The sequence below is a fragment of the Dendrobates tinctorius genome, unplaced genomic scaffold, assembly GCF_039654945.1.
Source record: "Dendrobates tinctorius isolate UK_male_01 unplaced genomic scaffold, ASM3965494v1 ptg000133l, whole genome shotgun sequence".
Taxonomy (NCBI): domain Eukaryota; kingdom Metazoa; phylum Chordata; class Amphibia; order Anura; family Dendrobatidae; genus Dendrobates; species Dendrobates tinctorius.
The window spans coordinates 47,783,484-47,806,734 of NW_027361801.1; the positions used below are offsets into that span (position 1 = coordinate 47,783,484).

Here is a 23,251-nt window from a genome sequence, read left to right on the forward strand (position 1 = left end):
TTTAGATTATGAGCCACAATGGGGTCAGAGATGATATCTGTAAAGCACTACAGAGCAGGACGCTATATAAGTAAAATATACCAAATAGGATGTATGGACGGCGTTGTCTTTATGTGACAATTGCTTTGATGAGCCACATATCAGTTGAGCATTACAGTTCACCAGTATTGAATCTAAATAAAAAGGGAACCTGTCACCAGTTTTGGCCGATGTAAGTTATGGCCATCACCTTTCTGGGCTTATATACAGCACTCTATAATGCTGTATATCAGCCCCCAACCCAACCTGGAAGAACTGAAAAATAAGTTTTATTATACTCACCCGCGGGGCGGTCCGGTCCGAGGGGTGTTGCTCTTCTTGGTCCGGCGCCTCCCATCTTCTTGCGATGCCACCCTCTTGCTTGCTTCGTGTGGATGACGTGTCCCTGCATTATCCACACAGACTCCATGGCACAGCGCTCCTGTGCAGATGTATTTCTCTGCCCTGTTGAGGGCACAGCAAAGTACTGCAGTGCGCAGGTGTCGGAAAAGGTCAGAGAGGCCCAGCGACTGCGCACTGCAGTACTTTGCTCTGTTCTCAACACAGAAGGCAGAGAAGTACGCCTGCACAGAAGCGCGGTGCCATGGAGTCAGTGTGGATAATGCAGGGACGCATCATCCACACGAAGCAAGAAGGAGGACGGCATCACAAGAAGATGGGAGGCGCTGGACCAAGACCTGCGACACCCCTCAAACCGGACCACCCCCAGGCGAGTATAATAAAATATATTTTTCTACTCTTGCAGGTCAGGTTGGGGGAAGATACAGTGGGTACGGAAAGTATTCAGACTCCTTTCAATTTTTCACTCTTTGTTTCATTGTAGCCATTTGGTAAATTCAAAAATGTTCATTTTTTTCTCATTAATGTAAACTGTGCACCCCACTGTAAAAAAAAAAAAAAGAAATGTAGTAATTTTTGAAAATTTATTAAAAAAGAAACACTGAAATATCAAATGGTCATAAGTATTCAGACCCTTTGCTCAGACACTCATATTTACAGTGCCTTGCCAAAGTATTCGGCCCCCTGGAACTTTTCAACCTTATCCCACATATCATGCTTCAAACATAAAGATGCCAAATGTAAATTTTTGGTGAAGACTCAACAAGTGGGACACAATTGTGAAGTTGAACGAAATTTATTGGTTATTTTACATTTTTGTGGAAATACAAAAACTGAAAAGTGGGGCGTGCAATGTTATTCGGCCCCTTTACTTTCAGTGCAGCAAACTCACTCCAGAAGTTCATTGTGGATCTTTGAATGATCCAATGTTGTCCTAAATGACTAATCATGATAAATATAGTCCACCTGTGTGTAATCTAGTCTCCGTATAAATGAACCTGCTCTGTGATACTCTCAGGGTTCTGTTTGAAGCACAGAGAGCATCATGAAGACCAAGGAACACAACAGGCAGGTCCATGATACTGTTGTGGAGAAGTTTAAAGCCGGATTTGAATACAAAATGATTTCCAAAACTTTAAACATCCCAAGGAGCACTGTGCAAGCGATCATATTGAAATGGAAGGAGTATCATACCACTGCAAATCTACCAAGACCTGGCCGTCCCTCTAAACTTTCATCTCAAACAAGGAGAAGACTGATCAGAGATTCAGCCAAGAGGCCCATGATCACTATGGATGAACTGCAGAGATCTACAGCTGAGGTGGTACAGTCTGTCCATAGGGCAATAATCAGTCGTACATTGCACAAATCTGGCCTTTATCGAAGAGTGGCAAGAAGAAAGCCATTTCTCAAAGATATCCATAAAAAGTGTTTGTTTAAAGTTTGCAACAAGCCAGCTGGGAGACACACCAAACATGTGGAAGAAGGTGCTCTTGTCAGATGAAACCAAAATCGAACTTTTTGGCAACAATGCTAAACAATATGTTTGGCGTAAAGGCAACACAGCACATCACCGTGAACACACCATCCCCACTGTCAAACATGGTGGTGGCAGCATCATGGTTTGGGCTTGCTTTTCTTCAGCATGGACAGGGAAGATGGTAAAAATTGATGGGAAGATGGATGAAGCCAAATACGGGACCATTCTTGAAGAAAACCTGTTGGAGTCTGTAAAAAACCTGAGACTGGGACGGAGATTTATCTTCCAACAAGACAATGATCCCAAACATAAAGCAAAATCTACAATGGAATGTTTCACAAATAAATGTATCCAGGTTTTAGAATGGCCAAGTCAAAGTCCAGACCTGAATCTAATCGAGAATCTGTGGAAAGAGCTGAAAACTGCTGTTCACAAGTGATCTCCATCCAACCTCACTGAGCTCAAGCTGTTTGCCAAGGAAGAATGCGCAAGAATTTCTGTCTCTCGATGTACAAAACTGATAGAAACATACCGCAAGCGACTTGCAGCTGTTATCGCAGCAAAAGGTGGCGCAACAAAGTATTAAGTTAAAGGGGCAGAATAATATTGCATGCCCCACTTTTCAGTTTTTGTATTTCCACAAAAATTTAAAATAACCAATAAATTTCGTTCAACTTCAGAACTGTGTCCCACTTGTTGTTAATTCTTCACCAAAAATTAACATTTGGTATCTTTATGTTTGAAGCATGATTTGTGGGAAAAGGTTGAAAAGTTCCAGGGGCCCGAATACTTTCGCAAGGCACTGTAAGTCACATGCTGTCCATTTACTTGTGATCCTCCTTGAGATGGTTCTACTCCTTCATTGGAGTCCAGTTGTGTTTAAATAACTGATAGGACTTGATTTTTAAAGGCACACACCTGTCTATATAAGACATCACAGCTCACAGTGCATGTCAGACCAAATGAGAATCATGAGGTCAAAGGAACTGGCCAAGGAGCTCAGAGACAATTGTGGCAAGGGGCACAGATCTGACTAAGGTTACAAAAGAATTTCTGCAGTGCTCAAGGTTCCTAAGAGCACAGCGGCCTCCCTAATCCTTAATTGGAAGAAGTTTTGGACCACCAGAAGTCTTCCTAGACCTGGTCGTCCAGCCAAACTGAGCAATCGTGGGAGAAGAGCCTTGGCGAGAGAGGTAAAGAAGAACCCCAAGATCACTCTGGCTGTGCTCCACTGATGCAGTAAGGAGATAGTTGACTTTGTGGAACTTTCTCCTATCACTACAGCCCTTCACAAGTCGGGCCTTTATGGCAGAGTGGCCCGACGGAAGCCTCTCCTCAGTGCCAGACATATGAAAGCCTGCATAGAGTTTGCTAAAAAAACACATGAAGGACTCCCAGACTATGAGAAATAAGATTCTCTGGTCTGATGAAATGAAGATAGAACTTTTTGGTGATAATTCTAAGCGGTATGTGTGGAGAAAACCAGACACTGCTCATCACCTGCGCAATACAATCCCAACAGTGAAGCATGGTGGTGGCAGCATCATGCTATGGGGTGGGTTTTTCAGCTGCAGGGACAGGATGACTGGTTGCAATTGAGGGAAACAAATGCGGCCAAGTACAGAGATATCCTGGATGAAAACCTCTTCCAGAGTGCTCTGGACCTCAGACTTGGCTGAAGGTTCACCTTCTAACAAGACAATGACCCTAAGCTCACAGCTAAAAGAAAAAAAGGACTGGCTTCAGAACAACTCTAACCATTCTTAACTGGCCCAGCCAAAGCCCTGACCTAAACCCAATTGAGCATCTCTGGGTAGACCTGAATATGGCTGTCCACCAATGTTCACCATCCAACCTGATGCAACTGGAGAGGATCTGCAAGGAGGAATGGCAGAGGATCCCCAAAGCCAGGTGTGAAAAACTTGTTGCATCATTCCCAAGAAGACTCATGGCTGTACTAGCTCAAAAGGGTGCTTCTACTCAATACAAAGCAAAGGGTCTGAATACTTATGACAATGTGATATTTCAGTTTTTCTTTTTTAATAAATTTGCAAAAATGTCCACATTTCAGTTTTTTTTCTGTCAAGATGTAGTGCAGAGTGTACACTAAGGAGAAAAAAAGGAGAAAAAAATGAACTTTTTTAAATTTACCAAATGGCTGCAATGAAACAGAGTGAAAAGTTTAAAAGAGTCTGAATACTTTTCGTACCCACTGTATATTATTAATATTATTTATTTATATAGCACCTTGATTCCATGGTGCTGTACATGAGAAGGGGTAACATACAAAGTGCAGATATCACTTACAGTAAACAAACTAACAATCACAGACTGATATAGAGGGGAGAGAGGACCCTGCCCTTTCAGGCTTACATTAGGTTGGGGGGTTGCAGCAGCTCCAGTGATGGTGAGGCGGTAGCTCCAGTAGTGGTGAGGAGGCAGCGGGGATCATTGCAGGCTGTAAGCTTTCCTGAAGAGATGGGTTTTCAGGTTCCGTCTGAAGGATCTGATTGTGGTTCATAGTCAGACGTGTTGGGGCAATGAATTCCAGAGGATGGGGGCTATTCGGGAGAAGTCTTGGAGGCGGTTGGGTGAGGAGCGAATAAGTGTGGAGGAGAGGAGGTCTTGAGAGGACCGGAGATTACGTGAGGGAAGATATTGGGAGATATATGGTGGAGACAAGTTATAGATGGCCTTGTAGGTCAGTATTAGTAATTTGAATTGGATACGCTGAGGGAATGGGAGCCAGTGAAGAGATTTGCAGAGGGGAGAAGTGGAAGAGTAGCGAGGAGAGAGATGAATTAGTCGGACGGCAGAGTTAAGGATGGACTGGAGAGGTGCGAGGGTGTTAGCAGGGAGGCCACAGAAAATTATGTTGCAATAGTCGAGGCAGGAGATGATGAGGGCATGTACAAGCATTTTAGTAGAATTAGAGTTGAGGAAGGGATGGATTCTGGAAATATATATTTTTGAGCTGGAGGCGACAGGAGGTGGAGAGAGCTTGGATGTGCGGTTTGAAGGACAGGGCAGAGTCAAGCGTTACTCCATGGCAGCGGACCTCCGGTACGGGGGAAAGCGTGAGGTCATCAATTGTTATAGAAAGATCGGGTAAGGAAGATCTGTGAGATGGGGGAAAGATGATTAGTTCAGATTTGTCCACACTGAGTTTGAGGAAGCAAGAGGAGAAGAAGAAGGATATGGCTGATAGACACTCTGGGATTCTGGACAGCAGAGAGGTGACGTCTGGGCCAGAGAGGGTGATCTGAGTATCATCAGCATAAAGGTGGTACTGGAATCCATGGGACTTTATGAGTTGCCCCAGGCCAAGTGTATAGATTGAGAAGAGTAGGGGTCCTAGAACAGAGCCATAAGGGACTCCAACAGAGAGAGGGTGGGATGAGGAGGTAGTGTGGGAGTGGGAGATGCTGAATGTGTGCTTGGAAAGGTATTAGGAGATCCAGGATAGGGCGAGGTCTTTGATGCCAAAGGAGGAGAGGATCTGTAGTAGGAGGCAGTGGTCAACTGTGTCGAAAGCAGAGGACAGGTCTAGAAGGAAGAGTATAGAGTAGAGTATTGTCCGTTAGCTTTGGCTGTAAGTAGGTTGTTGGTAATTTTGGTCAGGGCTGTCTCAGTGGACTCATGGGGATGGAAACCAGATTGTAGATTGTCAAAGAGCAATTTAGATGAGAGGTGGGAGGAAAGTTCAGCGTGGACATGCTGTTCCAGGAGTTTAGAAGTGAATGGGAGCAGCATTATAGAATGCTGTATATCTGCCCTGAAAAGTGATGGCCGTAACTTACAGTATATAGGCACAAACTGGTGACAGGTTCCCTTTAAATTATTGGGGATGTATAGGTAAGCTTCTTATTGACATGGTGATCACTGTTCCACAACATTTATGTGACTATGGTGCTCATAAAATCCTTGAGGTGCAGGACATTTTCAAGAATATCTGCTTCCAGCAATGCTTGAGGTCTAACATGCCATGTACTCTCTAAGGCTGGTTTCACACTTGCATTCAGGAGGGCTGCGGATTGCTGCCTACTTCCTCCTTTCTTCCTCCCTGAAGCTCCGCCTTTGCTCCACCTACTTCTGTATGCATCTTGCGCTTCCCTGTGTACCTATCTTTAACATTGGTAACGGAGGGACATTCGTTGTATGCAGATGCGTCTGCATGCGACGATTTGACGTGTGCGGTGACCACATGGAAACGCAAAATTCTTAGTTACATGGTTCCAAAAGGAGGGACTGCCTTATATCTCCCAGGCAGTTCCCTCCCACACTCTACTGCCACCCCTGGGTTAGGCTGCCTCCCTTCTCCCATATCTGAGAAAATGATTTTCTGTCCAGAATCGTGGATGGCCCATAACTTTCCGCCCGAAGCTGGGTTCCGCTGGATTTTATCTGTGCATAGAGACTAAATTTAAATACCATGTGTAATTCCTGGGACTAAGCTTTATAACTCCATAACGCAGGGTGCTACAGGTGGTTGCCAGACACGGGAATATGGGGGAAGGAACGCCGATTCGGAGAATGTACTCGGCTATGCTCAGAGATATTGAATTCTGTTATTATAGGTCATTTTCCAGATTCAATACCTCAGAGCCTGCTGTGACTTGTTCTGCCAAGGTATCTCCATGTGCTTGGTCAGACAAAGGGAGCCAGCTGGCTGCAGAAGACTTCACCTCTTTCTGTTAAGAGCTTCAAAGAGCTTGTTCCTGGTTTTTAATTAAAGATAAACATTGCAAGGCCTTTTGGAATGCATGCCAAGGGAGGGGGCTCAGTGGTGTAAAGCAAGTATTTTTGGTCCAAACATATCTTGATGGGGAATTCCATCAGAAATCAAAATGATATTTTTCTCATATCTCACATATATGTTTGTACATTGGCCACATAGCGCATTTGTGTACCTGTACATTACATAGTAACATAGTTTTGAAGGCTGAAGGAAGACCTTATGTCCATCTAGTTCAGCCTATTTTTAGTGCAGCTGTTCTGCATTGTTGATCCTGGGGAAGGCAAAAAACCCACAGAGTAGAAGCCAATTTTCTCCATTGGGAAAAAAATTCCTTCCCCTAAGCTGGGTCAACCATCTACCTATAATATTAGGTTATTTGTAACTTTCTATACTGTTACTCACAAGAAAAGCATCCATTCCTTTCTTAAATTCATTCAGTGAGTTGGCCATCACCACTTCCTCAGGAAGAGAATTCCAGAGCCTCACTGCTCTTACCGTGAAGAACCCTCTTCTATGCTGGTGCAGAAATTGTCTTTCCTCCAAACGAAGAGAATGCCCCCTTGTTCTTGTCACAGTCCTTGGTACAAACAGTTCATTGGAGAGATCTCTGTATTGCCCTCTGATATACTTGTACATATATATTAGGTCTCCCCTAAGTCTTCTCTTTTCTAGAGTAAATAGACCTAATTTTGATAACCTTTCTGGGTATTGTAGTGAGCCAACTCCATTTATCATTTTAGTAGCACGCCTTTGAACCCTTTCAAGTTCAGTAATGTCTTTCTTGATGCTAAAAGTATAAGGGACTGTTTTTTTTTTTCCATTGCAATCAATGTGCCTTTTCACGAGTCCGTTTTCTTTTACAGAGTGATTGTCTGCAAACCCTCCCCTGCCCCCCAAAGAAACCAATATCCAAACAAACAAGACCTTTCCTACTTTGATCCATGGCTGCAGATCAAACATGGCAATGGAAGTCAATATCCTTGTTTCACTGTTTATAGGCAGGAGAAAATAAGAATTTTTATTGTATTTTTTTTATATCTTACAAGGAAAATAGGATTGTAAAAATTAACACAGAAACAAAAAAATGGGTCCAGGACTCTAGAAAAAAAGGACTGTTTTCCACATTTAAGAAAAATAAATTGGCTTGTGAAACCAACTGACAGGACTTTAAGACAATGTGCAGAAATATGTTTTTGTTTAGCATTGACAGAAAAATTAGGATGATATGATCCTAGAATGTAAAAAAAAATGCTGCATCCTTAAAGCCCAATATAATTGCATCTTGACAGGGTAAAAACCCAAAAGTATTAACAGCCATAACAGGCTATCAAGGTGACACTGTGGATTGGCCATCTTCGTGCCTGCCGATGCCAATAAGGTTTTAACGTGAAGAATGTTGTGAACACGTTAGTGGGGTGAAGGATCATGCTTTTGTAATGAAATGTATTAAAATAAGTACCGTAGTTTATTTACTGTAGTTTATTTTGGAATTATTTTTCTTACAAATTGCATTGAATTAAATTACAGCTAAACAGAAAATAAAAGGACAATAGAAACCTTCTTATGATAATGTCACATAATGCAACAGTAGTGTTCTTCATAGATTGTTATGTAAAAAGAATGTGATGATTGTGCCAAATTGTTAATTATACCTCCACCCAGAAATATGGAACGCAGGTGCCGAATTAACAACTTCTGGATCACCCAACAAGCTGAATTTTCATCCACTGTTAGACAATCCCGGCATGTATCGCGCTTGTCGAACAGTGGCGAGAGATGCAGCACGCTCACTCATCACTAATTATAATATAAATAAGAATGTGATCATTGTGCCAAATCATTAATTATGCTTCCACCCAGATACATAAAACACAGGTGCAGAGCTGACAACTCCTTGGCCACCCAAGAAGCTGCTGACATTTTTTCAACCGGCAAGAAAGAAGAAAAGGTGTATCTCGACCCCTGTTCATCAGCAAATTGTGTTTTCATTTAGGGGAGACCAAATGAGAAAGTGATGTATATGACATTTATGAAAACAGGTAGGTATATTGTAATTGGGCAGATATGGTATTCAGTGGTCATTAAAAGCGGTGTGGCACTACTAGGGAAACAGTATTTTAAGATATTGTCTATTATTTGTGCTACAGCATCTAATGAGCCTGTGCAAAGGTCATTGTGAATGGAGGGGGATCAGGGACAGGTGTCACAGTCTATTGTAATTAATTGATCCCTTAAACTCATCTATGTATAAAGATATTGTCTTTTAATGTAATCCTGCCTCTGATGATAAGTAGCCTGCTGAAAACACTTCCTGACAGTAAGTGTGAAATTTGCATGATTGTTCTCCATCATTGAAGACACAGCGCTAAAGAAGCAGTGTATGTAGTAATTAAAAGTTTAGAAGGCGTCTCCTCTGCCATAAACAGCGCTCATGAGATCACTGTGTACTGTATAATGAGGGAGCAGGAGCTCATGGCCATAGGAATCCCAGACAGCTCTGCTGTGCAATCAAAAGGTTGCATTGTACTTGCAAAAGAGTCTAATATACCAGCCCCAGTTATAAGTGTAATAATATGAAAATAAAAATATTCAGATATTGAAATGCCCCCTAAAGATGTTTTATGATCTTATGGGGGACACAATGTGTAAGAATAAATAAAAAATAGCAGATAGAAAAATAAAAATGATACTCCCAATACAAATTGCTGTTACTACCGCCATCCCTGTAAAAAAAAATAAATATGCCTAATAATAATTGTTACAGAATGGGGAGCGTATTTTTAAATATATTTTAGCTGTCCTTTGAGGGCATAAAAAAATTTGAAAAACAGGCAAATTTTACTTATTTTCTCACTGGTATCGCCCAATATCATTAAAAAAAAAAAGAAAAGCAAATGACTGACATAGAAACGAAGCCCCATGTATCAGGAAAATAAATGACGAAAAAGTACCGTTCTTAAATATCCAAACGAGAAATATTTTCCACAGCTTTTTAAACAGCATGTACAAAACAAACTGAAACTGTGCCTGGTCCCAAATGGCAGTAAATGGGCCCATCTTTTGAGCTGCTTAAAGTGAGTCTGTCAGCAGGTTTTTCTACCTCATCTGAGAGCAGTGTAATGTAGACAAAGAGAAGATGAATCCAACCATGTATCACTTAATTACTGGGTGCAGTCATTCAGACACAATCAGGGTTTTTAGATTTAGCAGTGCAGCAGAGCTGAGAAAGCTACCCCCGCCCCCACAGGCTGTCAGTGTACATAGCTGTAGACAGTGAGCTGCTTATCACAGCAGTGGGCGGAGTTCTATGAGCCCTGACCTAAATCCTATTGAGCATCTTAGGAAAGAGCTGAAACATGCTGTCTGGAAAAGGCAACCTTCAAACACGAGATAACTGGAGCAGTTTGCTCTTGAGGAGTGGGCCAAAATACCTGTCGAAAGGTGCAGAAGTCTCATTGACAGTTACAGGAATCATTTGATTGCAGTGATTGCCTCAAAAGGTTGTTCAACAAAATATTAAGGGTAGCATCATTTCTGTCCAGGTCTATTTCATGAGTTGGAAAGCAATGTCCGACTTTCATGTGTTCATTTTCATAAATTTTAGATTTATTATTACTTTTGTCAGATTCAAGCTATTTCTGTCACCATTGTGGGTATTTCTGTCATTAAACGAGGGATACCAACAATTTTGACCACGTGTGTACATTCCCTTTACAGCTCACATATTCTCTACCACAGGTATTGATGGAGAGATTCACATATTTCTTCCCAAAGTTAGACATTCTTATATTACTGAAAACTTGCAGACTCCAGTAGGCTGTAATTTGTCTTTGCTGTAGCAGCAGCTACATGTATCATTAATAAATTCACTTTGGAGCAAGAATTACATATCCCTTTGATACAATCAAATTAAGGAACACAGTTGTTAAAGTAATGATCATTGTTTAATTAAAAGGGCTGACTTGTGCGTAAATGAAATCTTAATGACGGTCAGAGCATTTCCATTTCCATGTGTCGTGTATCACAATTCATTATCTGCCCTCTCTTAAGCAAAGTTCTGCAGGTCGTAGTCCGGTCTGTGAAAACTAATTAAAGTGAAAAGTCCCCTACTGTTACACATCAGATGACGGCATAGCTAGTTTCTAGTTTGGTGGTTTGGTTCTTGTGTGGGCTGAAGGCTCTTAGAAAAAAAAAGTAAAGGAGAGCAAATTAAAATTTGGAATGTAAATTGCCTAAAAAAAAGTGTTTGCTGTGCAAATCCTGCTAATTACAATGATTGTGTAATGTCTTCTGCCTCCTTCATTTTAAAGCTGGCTGTACATGTAAGATAATTGCAGTTATTTTGACAGCTATCAGCTCCATTTCTCCATTAATATGCATTTTTTGGGACTTAGATATACAGTAGTTGAATTTGTTGGAAGTGATGGATGTGAAGCTTTGACCACCGTGAAGAAATATTTAGAAATAAAACAACACTGAACGTTAGCAGTAGATATGAAATAGATAATAAAGGGTCGATAAAATGCTGATGAATTATTGTGACTAAACATAATTATAAAAATATATAGAGGAAAAAAATAGAAAATACTTTACTTTTCTTATATTTCTAAGTGAATACTTCTATAATATAGATAAGCATCTTCTACTCACCAACAGAGGCTGGCATTTCACCCCATTGTAAAACTGTTTCCTTTGTGAAGTGTCCATATGTATCGATATACACCCCTTCATCTTCATAGCTCAGCAGGAGCTCCATGCCGTTTGTGTTGGGAAGAATGATAATGGCATGAGGGTGAATATTTCCCTGGATCTGAAATCATAATCATACTTTGTAATAAGCACGTTACAAAAATAATAATCATAATGACACAATAAGAATACAATAAAACTGACTTTACAGCCAGCTGTTTACTGGGCATTATTTAGGCCTGTCTATCTACTGATCTCATATCCATTTATGTATGTATCTATTATCCATCTCATATCTACCAATCCATCATCTACCTATCTTATATCAATCTATCTCCGTATCTATCTATCTATCTATCTATCTATCTCCGTATCTATCTATCTATCATCTATTTATCTATCTATATCTATCTAGTCTCGGACTTGCCCACAGGGAAGAAGGTGAATTCCCCGGTGGGCCCCTGTGAAGCAGTGCTAATAAGCAGTAGTCAAACACTTGATTTAATATTTACAGAGAAAAGTATCTTCTAATTATTCATTAAATAAACTACTCAGTTTAAGAATATATAGAAGCAAAACTAAGTTTATGTAATAAGGATCAGGTTATTTTTACATATAGCTGACCAGTGGGGCCCTAGATTCAATAGTACTGGTGGGCCCTTCCCACACCAGTCCGATTATCTATCTATCTATTCCATCTATCTATCTATCTATCTATCTATCTATTCCATCTATCTATCTATCTATCTATCTATCTATCTATCTATCTATCTATCTACTGTATCTATCTATCTATCTACTGTATCTATCTATTCTATCTACTGTATCTATCTATCTATCTATCTATCTATCTATCTATCACTCATACTACCTAAACTAAGGATTTATTCCTTTAGGTTGTTCATGTTAAACATAGTCTCTCTTTTTATTGTGTCTGGCCCTCGGTGTAGAGTTCATTGCAAGATGTCAGCTTCTGGTAACACTTAACATCAGCAGGTACCGTTGCAGCAATTGAAACTTTAATCAATTGGTATCCATATAATGCATAGACTTAAAGGTCCCCGAGGAAGAAGAGTTTTCTTCATCACCGGCTAAAGTATGAGAATGCCGGTGGGAGCATACTTGTATTATTGTCACATGTCTGTGCTTACCCAATGACGTTATCTCATATTTGGACCATTGGTTAAATGGAAGGATAGGCAATGTGTTTTTTTTTTTGCAGCAGGGCATTGTGATCCTGACAACCATATACTCATATTAGTAGCATAAATATATAATAAATTGGATTCTCTTTAAGCCCTATAACATATTTAAATGGTCACTTTCATAACCAGTCAAAACTTTGCAATATATCCTAACAGACAAATCTGCATCTTTCTTGACTTTTGAATTACTTCTCTCCCCTCCTGCCTTCTGAACTCATCATCTGCCCCCCCCCCCCCCCCGAAAAACAGCTGAAATCAGCCATGGACATATAAAAATGGACTGCCAGCACAGTGAGATGTCATGTTGCAGATCATATTATTGTCTATGGGGAGGGAAGAGAATGTGTTAGAACTCATCACAGTGATAGAACAGGCAGAAAGACATGCAGATCAAGCTGCTCCTTCTTTTACATGACTCATCTCATTCTGGTGCTGTATTCATGGCTACACCACTAAGTTCTGCTGTGTAATGTCTTCATTGTGGCTACTGCTTCTTTCTGAGTGCTACATGGAGACGGGGTAGCAAGAATCCCTCATGTCTGTATATGCTCTGTATGGGAGACATCAAAAGTAACTAGTTTCTGCCCACTAGCTCAGAGACAAGTGGAAATTAGAGAGTGCCTGCAGAGGTGGAAAATGCAGGTCAAATAATGATTAAAATAGTGTTATTCCATTCTGTAGATATACGGTAATAGCTTATTGTGAAGTCAGCAGAACTGACATACACTTTAAAGAGTACATTTGGTCAAAAGGTAACAAGAGATAATGAAATCACTCATATGGGGAACTAGATGAGTATGAAGAACATGTCAAAACTCAAAAACTTCTTTCAACCATTATCATTCATGTTCTTTGGCTAAATCTACCTCAGTACAAATACTATCAATAAATGGAACAGCCTGAGAATGAAAAGTCAACAAACATTTTGGCCGCTTGACCTAAAGATCATAATACTGTGCAGGTTCACCACATCTACAACACAACATGATGACAACACAGCAGCTGCAAAAAAGCCAAACCTACTGGATTTCCACAATATCTCCATATGAATGCCGTTTCGTATCGTCACATAAGCACGACGTTGCTTTCACGTGTGCCATTATAATGCCTTGTGGAGAAAGGAAAATAAAAGCGGAGGAACTGCCTTCTCCTTACGACCCTCTACTTGTACCTTGCATTGACTTTCATTTGGCATTTGACAAGCTCTATAAAACCAGCATCTGAAAAGCAGCCAAACATCTACAGATAAATGCGATATGTGGAAATCTAGATTATAAACACAGTTACAAAATGTACACTATTCCAGAATTCTCAGCATGCACATAACGACTCTTTCTAGGTTCCTAAATATAAAATAGGTTATCCATTCTGATGATATCGAGCATGGAAAATGTCGTAAACACAAACATTTACTTGCCAGGAAGAACAATCGGAGGTCAACCTCTGATGTCCATTTCTCCGCTATCACTATCCGTAATACCAGTACTGGTATCCACAGCTGGAGGGAAATCTTTATTCGTTGCCTTGGTATTTTCATTAGAAGTTGAGGTAAAGACAGATATGGGCAGAGGATTAAAAAAACATCATGACAGAAGGGAAAGAACAGCAGCCTTTGAGGACAATCTGTTCTGCTCTCCCCGGTATCAGTAAAGTGCCCTTTTAAATCAAATGACACTTAGATTCAGAGCTATCTGGTCCATGGGCTGCAGAAGAACGGAAAATATCCTCACATTATTTCAGATCATTGACACTGAACAGGGAGGGGAGATGTTTATTTTTAGATGAACAAAAAAAGCACAAGAAAATCTCCAAGGGGAGCCTTAAATTAAGAACATAATTTCTTTCAGAATATTAAGCCTATTTTTTTCTTTAGCTGTTCTACTTTTCATGACTAAGGCCAAAAAAAGACTTCCGTTAATTGGAAATTAATTATTTCTATGTATAGTTTAATATGGAATCCAGGTAGCAATTTAAGGGTTACAATAGATCAGGCCCCTTCGTAATATTTAAAGAGGACCTTTCGCCATGTCAATTGGGCAGTTTTCGCTCTTTTTGTATTCCCGCTGCTCCCTGATTTTCTTTTTTTTTTTTAATCATATGGTTGTATAGATATGGTCCTCTTTATTTAGTTCACGTTTTTCTGGTTTTTACTAAGGGGGCGTGGCTCACAGGATTCTATGGGAGGCGTGTCTTTTGGCTGCCTAGCTTTATTACCCGGTGAGCCACACCCCCTTGCAAAGAAAATAAAAATTAGCACTAAATAAAAAATTTCATATATCTGAAACAATATGGCGGATTTAACAAAAAACAAAATAGAATACTTAAAGGAGCATCAGATATAAAAAAAAAACCTACTGACCTTGCGATAGGTCCTCTAACTATCACTTTAACTTATCAATTGTCACGCCACCCTCACCTGGGGGCGGGACCCCGCTCCCAGCGCCACCACTTCCGGCGCCACGGCCACTCCAAGGGTCCCACGGGGGCGCATGCGCACCTCTCGTACTTAGTTCCATGGCTGCACAACGTTGCTAGTGCGCATGTGCGCTCTTCTCGGCTCTAGCTGCAGCCATGTCCTCTCTACGGTCCTGGAGGACCTGACCCGGAAGTCCCTGTGCTCTTGCCCTATATCAGGCTACCTCTTCCTATGGGAGGTGCCTGATTATTGTTGTGCTTCCTGGCTTGGTCTGCTTGGTCCTTGCCTGGCTGTGTGCTGTATTTGAGTCATCTACCTTGTGCTCCATTCCTATACTCTGCCTTGTGCTCTGTTCTTGCACTCTGCCTTGTGCTCCGTTCCTGTACTCTGCCTTGCCATGCTTACTAGCACAGGCTCCGTTCATACACTCTGCTCTGTGCTCTACCATGCTTCCCAGCACACGCTCTGCTCTGTGCCCTGTCCTGCTTCTTAGCACACCTTCTGCCTAGCCTTGCACTCAGGCGTGCTCTCTGTGCATGCTCTGTCTGACCCTGCACTCAGGTGCACTTTCCAGCGCGCGCTCTGGCTAACTCTGCACTCAGGCGTGCTCCTTTGCACACGCCCTGCTTTGCTTGCACCCGGGCGTGCTTGTTTGTGCGTGCCATATGTGCTCCCATGTACTCGCCTTACACTATCCAGTATCTAGCGCACTCTCGTGTACACGCCTTGTATTGTACAGTACCCTTCGTGCTACCGTACACTCGCCCTGTACTGTCCTATACCCTACGTGTCCCTGTGTCCATGCTTTGCACATCCCTGTAGTCTGCACATTCCCTGTTGCACCTTGCTAGACACACTCACTCATGTCTCCTGAGAGCCGGCCACCTGGTTCCAGCAGTCGTGGTACCTTACCCCCTTGGGCTTGCCCCTGACACTCCCTGTATAGGGGCTGGTCCTCACTAGGTCAGCTTGCCCTGGGTGGGTTGGTTCCACGACCCAGAGGGTCCACTCCAGGAGTCGTCACATCAATAGAGTTGTTTTTAGTTGACAGTAGAAAAATGATGATGGGTTGTCTTTCATTACATTACAACCACTACAATATTTCTATTTGGACTTTAAAGGGATGTCCAAAATGAAAATTAATTTTCATAGTAAATGCCTACTTAGTGCCATAATCTGTTTTCTAATATACTTTAATTAAAAGTCCCCATTCTTCCCTAACTACATGATCTAACTGCTTTATTTTTTTAATTACTTCCTTTTTGATGACACTTGTTTTGAGAATCACAGTGCATGCTGGGATATTCAAATGAAGTGTCATCAGGGGGCCCCCAGTAACGTTCTGGTAACAGAGTGCACTGTCAGTGAGCGCTGCCCCTGCTAGTGATGTCACATGTGGGTGCAATGCTGGTCTCTGCATAGCATGGTAATCCTCTTACAATGCACACTGAAATTGCGCTCTGTTGTGCCTCTTCCGATCAGAGCCAGCGAGAGAGTGCACTGTCAGTGTGCAAATCGCATACTAACAACAATCTATTGAGCATCTGTCAGAATTGACAACTGATTCATTCTCAGTAGAGCAGGGACTAGCCCTGTCCCTGAAACAAAGGTCACTGATGACTCTTTGTTTAAGGGAGGGGGCAGAGGCCGCAGCAGTGACCACAGCCTCTACCCCTGATGATGCTTTGTTTGAGTATCGCAGCATGCACTGGGATTCTTATACAAAGCACCATCACAAAGGAACTAGTAAAAAAATAAAACAAAGCAGGTAGTGTAGAGAAGGTTATGGAATTTTTAATTAAAGTATATTAGAAAATAGATTAGGTTATGGTATTAAACAGACAGGCAATTAAAATGAAAATGAATTTGTGATTCGGACCACCCCTTTAAATAAACTGTATTTCTCATGATCGTACATTTTAATAGCCTGTTCTCACACCTTGTGGCAGATTGCAGAATTGTAAGTGTATGGGGAGGACCACACAAGATGAAATAGAGAATTTCACTTGCAGATTTCTGCAGATAAAATAAAAAATGGATGGAATACATTAGCTCGAGATGGCATTTTACAAATCTCATTCATATGCTTCTGAAATTTTCCACACTGAAATTGACCTGCACTCTGGATTTTAAAATCCACAGGATATCAATTTTGTATGTAGATTTTCACCATGTAGATGTTTTTTTAAAGTACCAGTGGTAACATCCTCAGTAAAATCTGCAACAAAATCCTTGTTACATTTGTTTCAAATGGATGGATTTATACTTGGGGTCGGTCGACACAAGATGGAATTGTTGCAGATTTTAGCTGCATATTTCTGCAATTAAAATCTGCAGCAAAATACGGTGGGAGCAATATACATTACATCTCTCACCCACATGGGGCACACACATTCTGCATGGGAATTCACCTGTGGTGCGGATTATGAATCTTTCCATATGAATTTCTTTTGTAGATTTTTATTCAGGTCATCCGCAATGTTGTAGAGCATCAGTGTGGCCTGCCTGGACAGTTATAGTCTACGGGCAATCCAGAAGTAATTAATATTTGTTCTACTCTGATGGAGACATGTAGACACAGATAGCTGGTGTTATTAGGAAAATGCAACACCTGGTACATATGGAAACGCAGCAGACCCCAATATACTCATTCGGGTGCCAATGGTGCAATAATTTCCTCTAGGTTCTTATAATGGTGCAATTAAAGCACACATGGGAATAGAGCTGAAGTTAATTGAGGTCTCTACCCTGCTTTCCTTTGGGTAAAGATCCTATAGACATGGAGAATGCAGCAAGAATTGAGCTTGAACATGTGGTTCCTCTAAAGAACACCTATAAGAACTTGACTACCATACTGTTTTCTTCCTAACAAGCATTGCTTTATGTTAATGAACTGCAGAGTTATTAAATTCTCTATTGATTAAGTTTTATTTTATCCTCTTATAAGTGATAACACCAGCCAAGATAATGGAAGCTGCCAGCACATTGTCCCATCTATTAAAGGGAATCTGTCACCCCTTTTTTCGAATATGAGCTGCCGGCACCACCATCAGGGGCTTATCTACAGCATTCTGTAATGCTGTAGATCAACCCCCCGATGCAATCTGAAAGAGAAGAAAAACGAGTTAGATTATACTCACCGGGTGGGCGGTCCGGTCCGATGGTTGTCGCTGTCCGGCCCGGCGTCTCCCATCTTCTAACGATGACATCCTCTTCTTTCCTTCCCGTCGTGGCTCCGGCGCCTGCGCACTGCAGGACTCTGCTCTGCCCTCAACACGGCAGAGCAGTGTGCCTGTGCAGGAGCCACGACAGGAAGGAAAGAAGAGGATGGCATCGTATGAAGATGGAAGGCGCCGGACCGAACCGCGACACCCATCTGACTGGACCGCCCACCCCCGGTGGGTATAATCTAACTCATTTTTCTTATCTTTCAGGTTACAACGGGGGCTTATCTACACCATTACAGAATGCAGTAGATAAGCCCCTGATGTCGGTGGTGGCAGCTCATATTGGAAAAAAGGGGTGACAGATTCCCTTTAAAGACGCTACATATTTCTATCAATATATGGAAACCTCCCACATCTAGGTCTGGGCCACGTTCCAGCACATACCAGTGGCTAAAATTAGCTTTACCTTATTTGCTACTGAGGTAGAGCAAAATCCTAAACAGGAATAGCATTTAGAAGAATAATAAGACAACACTTCTTGCTTAAAAAAGGCTCACATCTTGAGCCGAAACGTCACCATTTTGGGCTATTGAATTTATTACCATGCCGACACAGATCACCCTCTGACACAGACTGCAGGGGGAGCTCAGTATCACACAGTATAGGATTAGATACACGGCTCAGTTGACAGTATCATGTAGGATAGGATTAGATACACAGCTCAGCAGACAGTGTCACACAGGATAGGATAAGATACACGGCTTGGCACACTGTATCACACAGGAGAGGATTAGATATATGGCTCAGCAGACAGTATCACACAGGATAGGATTAGATACATAGCTCAGCAGGCTATATCACACAGGATAAGATTAGATACACGGTTCAGCAGTCAGTATCACACAGGATAGGATTAGATACATGGCTCAGAAGACAGTGTCAAACAGGATCGGATTAGATACACGGCTCAGCAGACTGTCACATAGGATAGAACTAGACACACGGCTCAGCAGACAGTATCACACAGGATAGCATTAGATACACGGCTCAGCAGACAGTATCACACAGGATAGGATTAGATACACAGCTCAGCAGGCTATATCACACAGGATAAGATTAGATACACGGTTCAGCAGTCAGTATCACACAGAATAGGATTAGATACATGGCTCAGAAGACAGTGTCAAACAGGATAGGATTAGATACACGGCTCAGCAGACAGTATCACATAGGATAGAATTAGATACACGGCTCAGCAGACAGTATCACACAGGATAGGATTAGGTACACAGCTCAGGAAACAATAACACACAGGAGAGGATTAGATACACAGCTCAGCAGACAGTATCACATAGTATAGAATTAGATACACGGCTCAGCAGACAGTATCACACAGGATAGGGTTAGATACACAGCTCAGCAAAAAGTATCACATATGACAGGATTAGATACACAGCTCAGCAGACAGTATCATACAGGACAGAATTAGATACACAGCTCAGCAACAGGATTTGCCAAAGGAGAGGACATTTTCATTCCAAGAATTCCACTCATTCCATCTGATTTGCCTTTTGACTTTAAATTCCTCCAGTTTCCACTTTGACTGGCATTTGCAATGTCCATTAACAAGGCTCAGGGACAGTCCTTGAAAGTAGTAGGGATAGATTTGCAATCTCAATGCTTTTCTCATGGTCAACTATACGTGGCCTCTTCAAGAGTTGGAACTGCCAAAAATTTGTTCATCTTTGCACCGAAAGGAAAAGCCAAAAATGTTGTTTATCAAAATGCTCTTGAAGAAGTTGAAAATAAAATACTATCAATACTTAGGTAATCGTTTAGTAAAATTGTGTTGCAAATCTGTAGTATTGAATATATGATGTGAAATGTTTTTATGTGTAATATAATCATTATAATTTGTTATAACTAACCACAGTTAGTTACTATGCCTGGGCAACGTCGGGCTCTTTCAGCTAATATACACTGCTCAAAAAAATATTGGGAACACTTAAACAACAGACTATAACTCCAAGTAAATCAAACTGTCCACTTAGGAAACAACACTGATTGACAACCAATTTCACATGCTGTTGGTGCAAATGGAATAGACAACAGATGGAAATTATTGGCAATTATCAAGACACTCTCAATAAAGGAGTCGTTCTGCAGGTAGAGACCAAAGACCACATCTCAGTACCAATGCTTTCTGGCTGATGTTTTGGTCACTTTTGAATGTTGGTTGTGCTTTCACACTCGTGGTAGCATAAGATGGACTCTACAACCCAAAAGTCATTATCTCAGTAAATTAGAATACTTTATAACACCATCTTGAAAAAATGATTTTAAAATCAGAAATGTTGGCCTACTGAAATGTATATTCAGTAAATGCACTCAATACTTGGTCGAGGCTCCTTTGGCATCAATTACTGCATCAATGTGGCATGGCATGGAGGCGATCAGCCTGTGGCACTGCTGAGGTGTTATGGAAGCTCAGGTTTCTTTGATAGCAGCCTTTAGCTTGTTTGCATTGTTGGATCTGGTGTATCTCATCTTCTTGACAATACCCCATAGATTCTCTATGAGGTTAAGGTCAGACAAGTTTGCTGGCCAATCAAGCACAGTGATACTGTTGTTTTCAAACCAGGAATTGGTACTTTTGGCAGTATGGACAGGTGACAAGTCCTTCTGGAAAATGAAATGTCCATCTCCAAAAAGCTTGTCGGCAGAGGGAAGCATGAAGTGCTCTAAAACTTCCTGGTAGACGACTGCACTGACTTTGGTCTTGATAAAACACTTTGGACCTACACCAGCAGAAGAAATGGTTCCCGAAACCATCATTGATTGTGAAAACTTCACACTAGACCTTGGAATCCAATCTGCTTGAGGTCTTGTGTGAAGTTTATCACCTCCTAGATATCACTGACTGAAATATTCCAGTTGCAAATCTTTATTAATTACATAGTGGAATGCATTGGGAACAATAAAACATAGAAATGATCAATGTAGATCAAAATTAATATCCCATGGAGTTCTGGATTTGAAATGATACTCAAAATCAAAGTGGAAAATCAAATTACAGGCTGATCCAACTTCAGGAAATGATGATCAGTAGTGTGTGGTCTCCACCTGTCTGCATGACCTCCCTACAACACCTGGGCATAGTCCTGATGAGGCGACAGATTTTCCTCAGAGGAATCTCCTCTCAGACCTGAATTAAAGAATAAGTCAACTCCTGGACAGTCCGTAGTGCAATGTAGCGTTGGTGGATGGAACGAGACATGTCCCATATGTCCTCGATTGGAATTTAGGTCTGGGGAATGGGCAGGCAGTTCATAGCATCAATGCCTTCATCATGCAGGAACTGCTGACACACTTCAGCTACATGAGGTCTGGCATTGTCATGCATCAGAAGGAACCCAGGGCCCACTGTACCTGCATATGGTCTCACAATGGGTCTGAGGATCTCATCCAGGTACCTAATGGCAGTCAGGGTACCTCTGGCTAGCACATGGAGGGCTGTGCAGCCCTTTAAAGAAATGCCTCCCCACAACATTACTGGCCCACTGCCAAACCTGTCATGCCAGAGAATTTTACAGGCTGCAGAACATTTACCACGGTGTCTCCAGACTGTCACATGCTTAGTGTGAACCTGCTCTCATCCGTTATTATTATTATGTGCTAATTCCCCTCCTCCCACTTTGGTTTGACCCCATCCTCCACTTCCCAGCGTATACCTCTGTTGTTTTGTGTGAGTATATTTGTATGATTTGTATTTTCCTTTATCCCGGTTTGTATTACCTTGCTAGTCTGGTTGGTGTATTACAGTACACTACTACTTTCCTCTTCCCTCGATGGGGAAGGGAACAGATTGAGGGCGGATTCAGGAGCTAAGGCAAAGTACGTGGCCCCAGCGTCTTCACCATCAGAAGTATTCTTGGGAACAGGGCAAGCAAGGGTGGGCCTAGCATTTGGGACAGGGAAGGAGCCCCTGGTCCTGGGATACCCAAAAACAGAGTCATGACAAGCCGTCTCACAATACCCATTTATGAAGATGGAATTGAGCCATTAAATATGGAGCTTGGTCTCCCTCTCACTTATTCTCTTCATTTCTGGGTTCTCATATTGAGCTGAATGATACAACGATATTATAATACTTACATGTGTGGGCAGATAAAGATCATAGACTGTCCCAGAATCAACATCAATGGCATGAAATCCCACCGTAGACCCAAAAATAACCTTCAACCTCTGTCCATTTTCCACCGTTAGGTCAACAAATAATGGTTTTTGATGCAAGGATGAAAATGACTAAAATAAGAACAGACACAAAGAGAAAATTAGACACTAATGGTCCATTATTTATCACCTATTTAGTAGAAGAGAGCGTCAGTCAGCAGTATGCCATGTCCACTTATCTCCACCTCCAAGCCTTCACTTTGACTCAAATGTCCTTAAGTGCACCCACAGGTCCCCAAAAGGTAATGCACACTCTTAGTATATTTAGATTATGGATCTGTGGTTGGTTCCATCACTGGAACATATAAGTGTGGTGAGTAGATTGAGGTAAATTGTACCTACAGCAGAGTAGTAAACCATGAGCTATTACACCTGGTAAATGAATGACAACCAGAATAGTGAAATTATTCTAAGTCATATTACAAGACTTGTTAAAGGGTTGATTGTGACTTGTAGGATTGCTACTACCAACAGGTGGCCCTATAGAGTTCAAGTCCTCTTTTTCTCTCAAGAGGCAATTTGCATATTGCTTACATGTACACATTTTTTATGAAAATTTCCAAATAAACAATCATACAGCCATGTGGATTTTCACTGTAAGTACACTAGTCACACTAGGTCTAAGGTCTAAAAGATCTATTTTATAATGTATTCAGTTTACATTGTGGAAACTAGTGATTGATCTGCCTTGACTGTTTTAAAGGGATTGTGTATGGATCTCAAAAAATGTCAACAGAATTTTTTTTGCCAGATTGCCATATCATTTTTATAGGCATAACTATAAAAAAACAAGACGAGGGGCAGTACCCCGAAACAGTGTCTGCAAATTGAGATTCTGGCTTGGCTTTTATCCTAAGTCATGTAACAAGGCTCGTTAAAGGGTTGACATTGACTTGTAGGATTGCTACTTCCAATAGGTGGCTGTAGAGTTCTAGAGTTCTAGTC

The 23,251-nt window shown here is 41.4% G+C and overlaps 1 protein-coding gene across 1 annotated transcript in view; it reads right to left on the minus strand.

The window, feature by feature from the left end:
• NRK (Nik related kinase) overlaps positions 1–23,251 on the minus strand; it is a 427,476-nt gene that overhangs the window by 21,540 nt on the left and 382,685 nt on the right. Inside the window, exons 29-30 of the mRNA XM_073543628.1 lie at positions 22,229–22,378; positions 11,247–11,406 (exon numbers count right to left, since the gene is read on the minus strand). Of these exons, the coding sequence (XP_073399729.1) occupies positions 11,247–11,406; positions 22,229–22,378 (310 nt within the window). The remainder of the gene's footprint in view (positions 1–11,246; positions 11,407–22,228; positions 22,379–23,251) is intronic.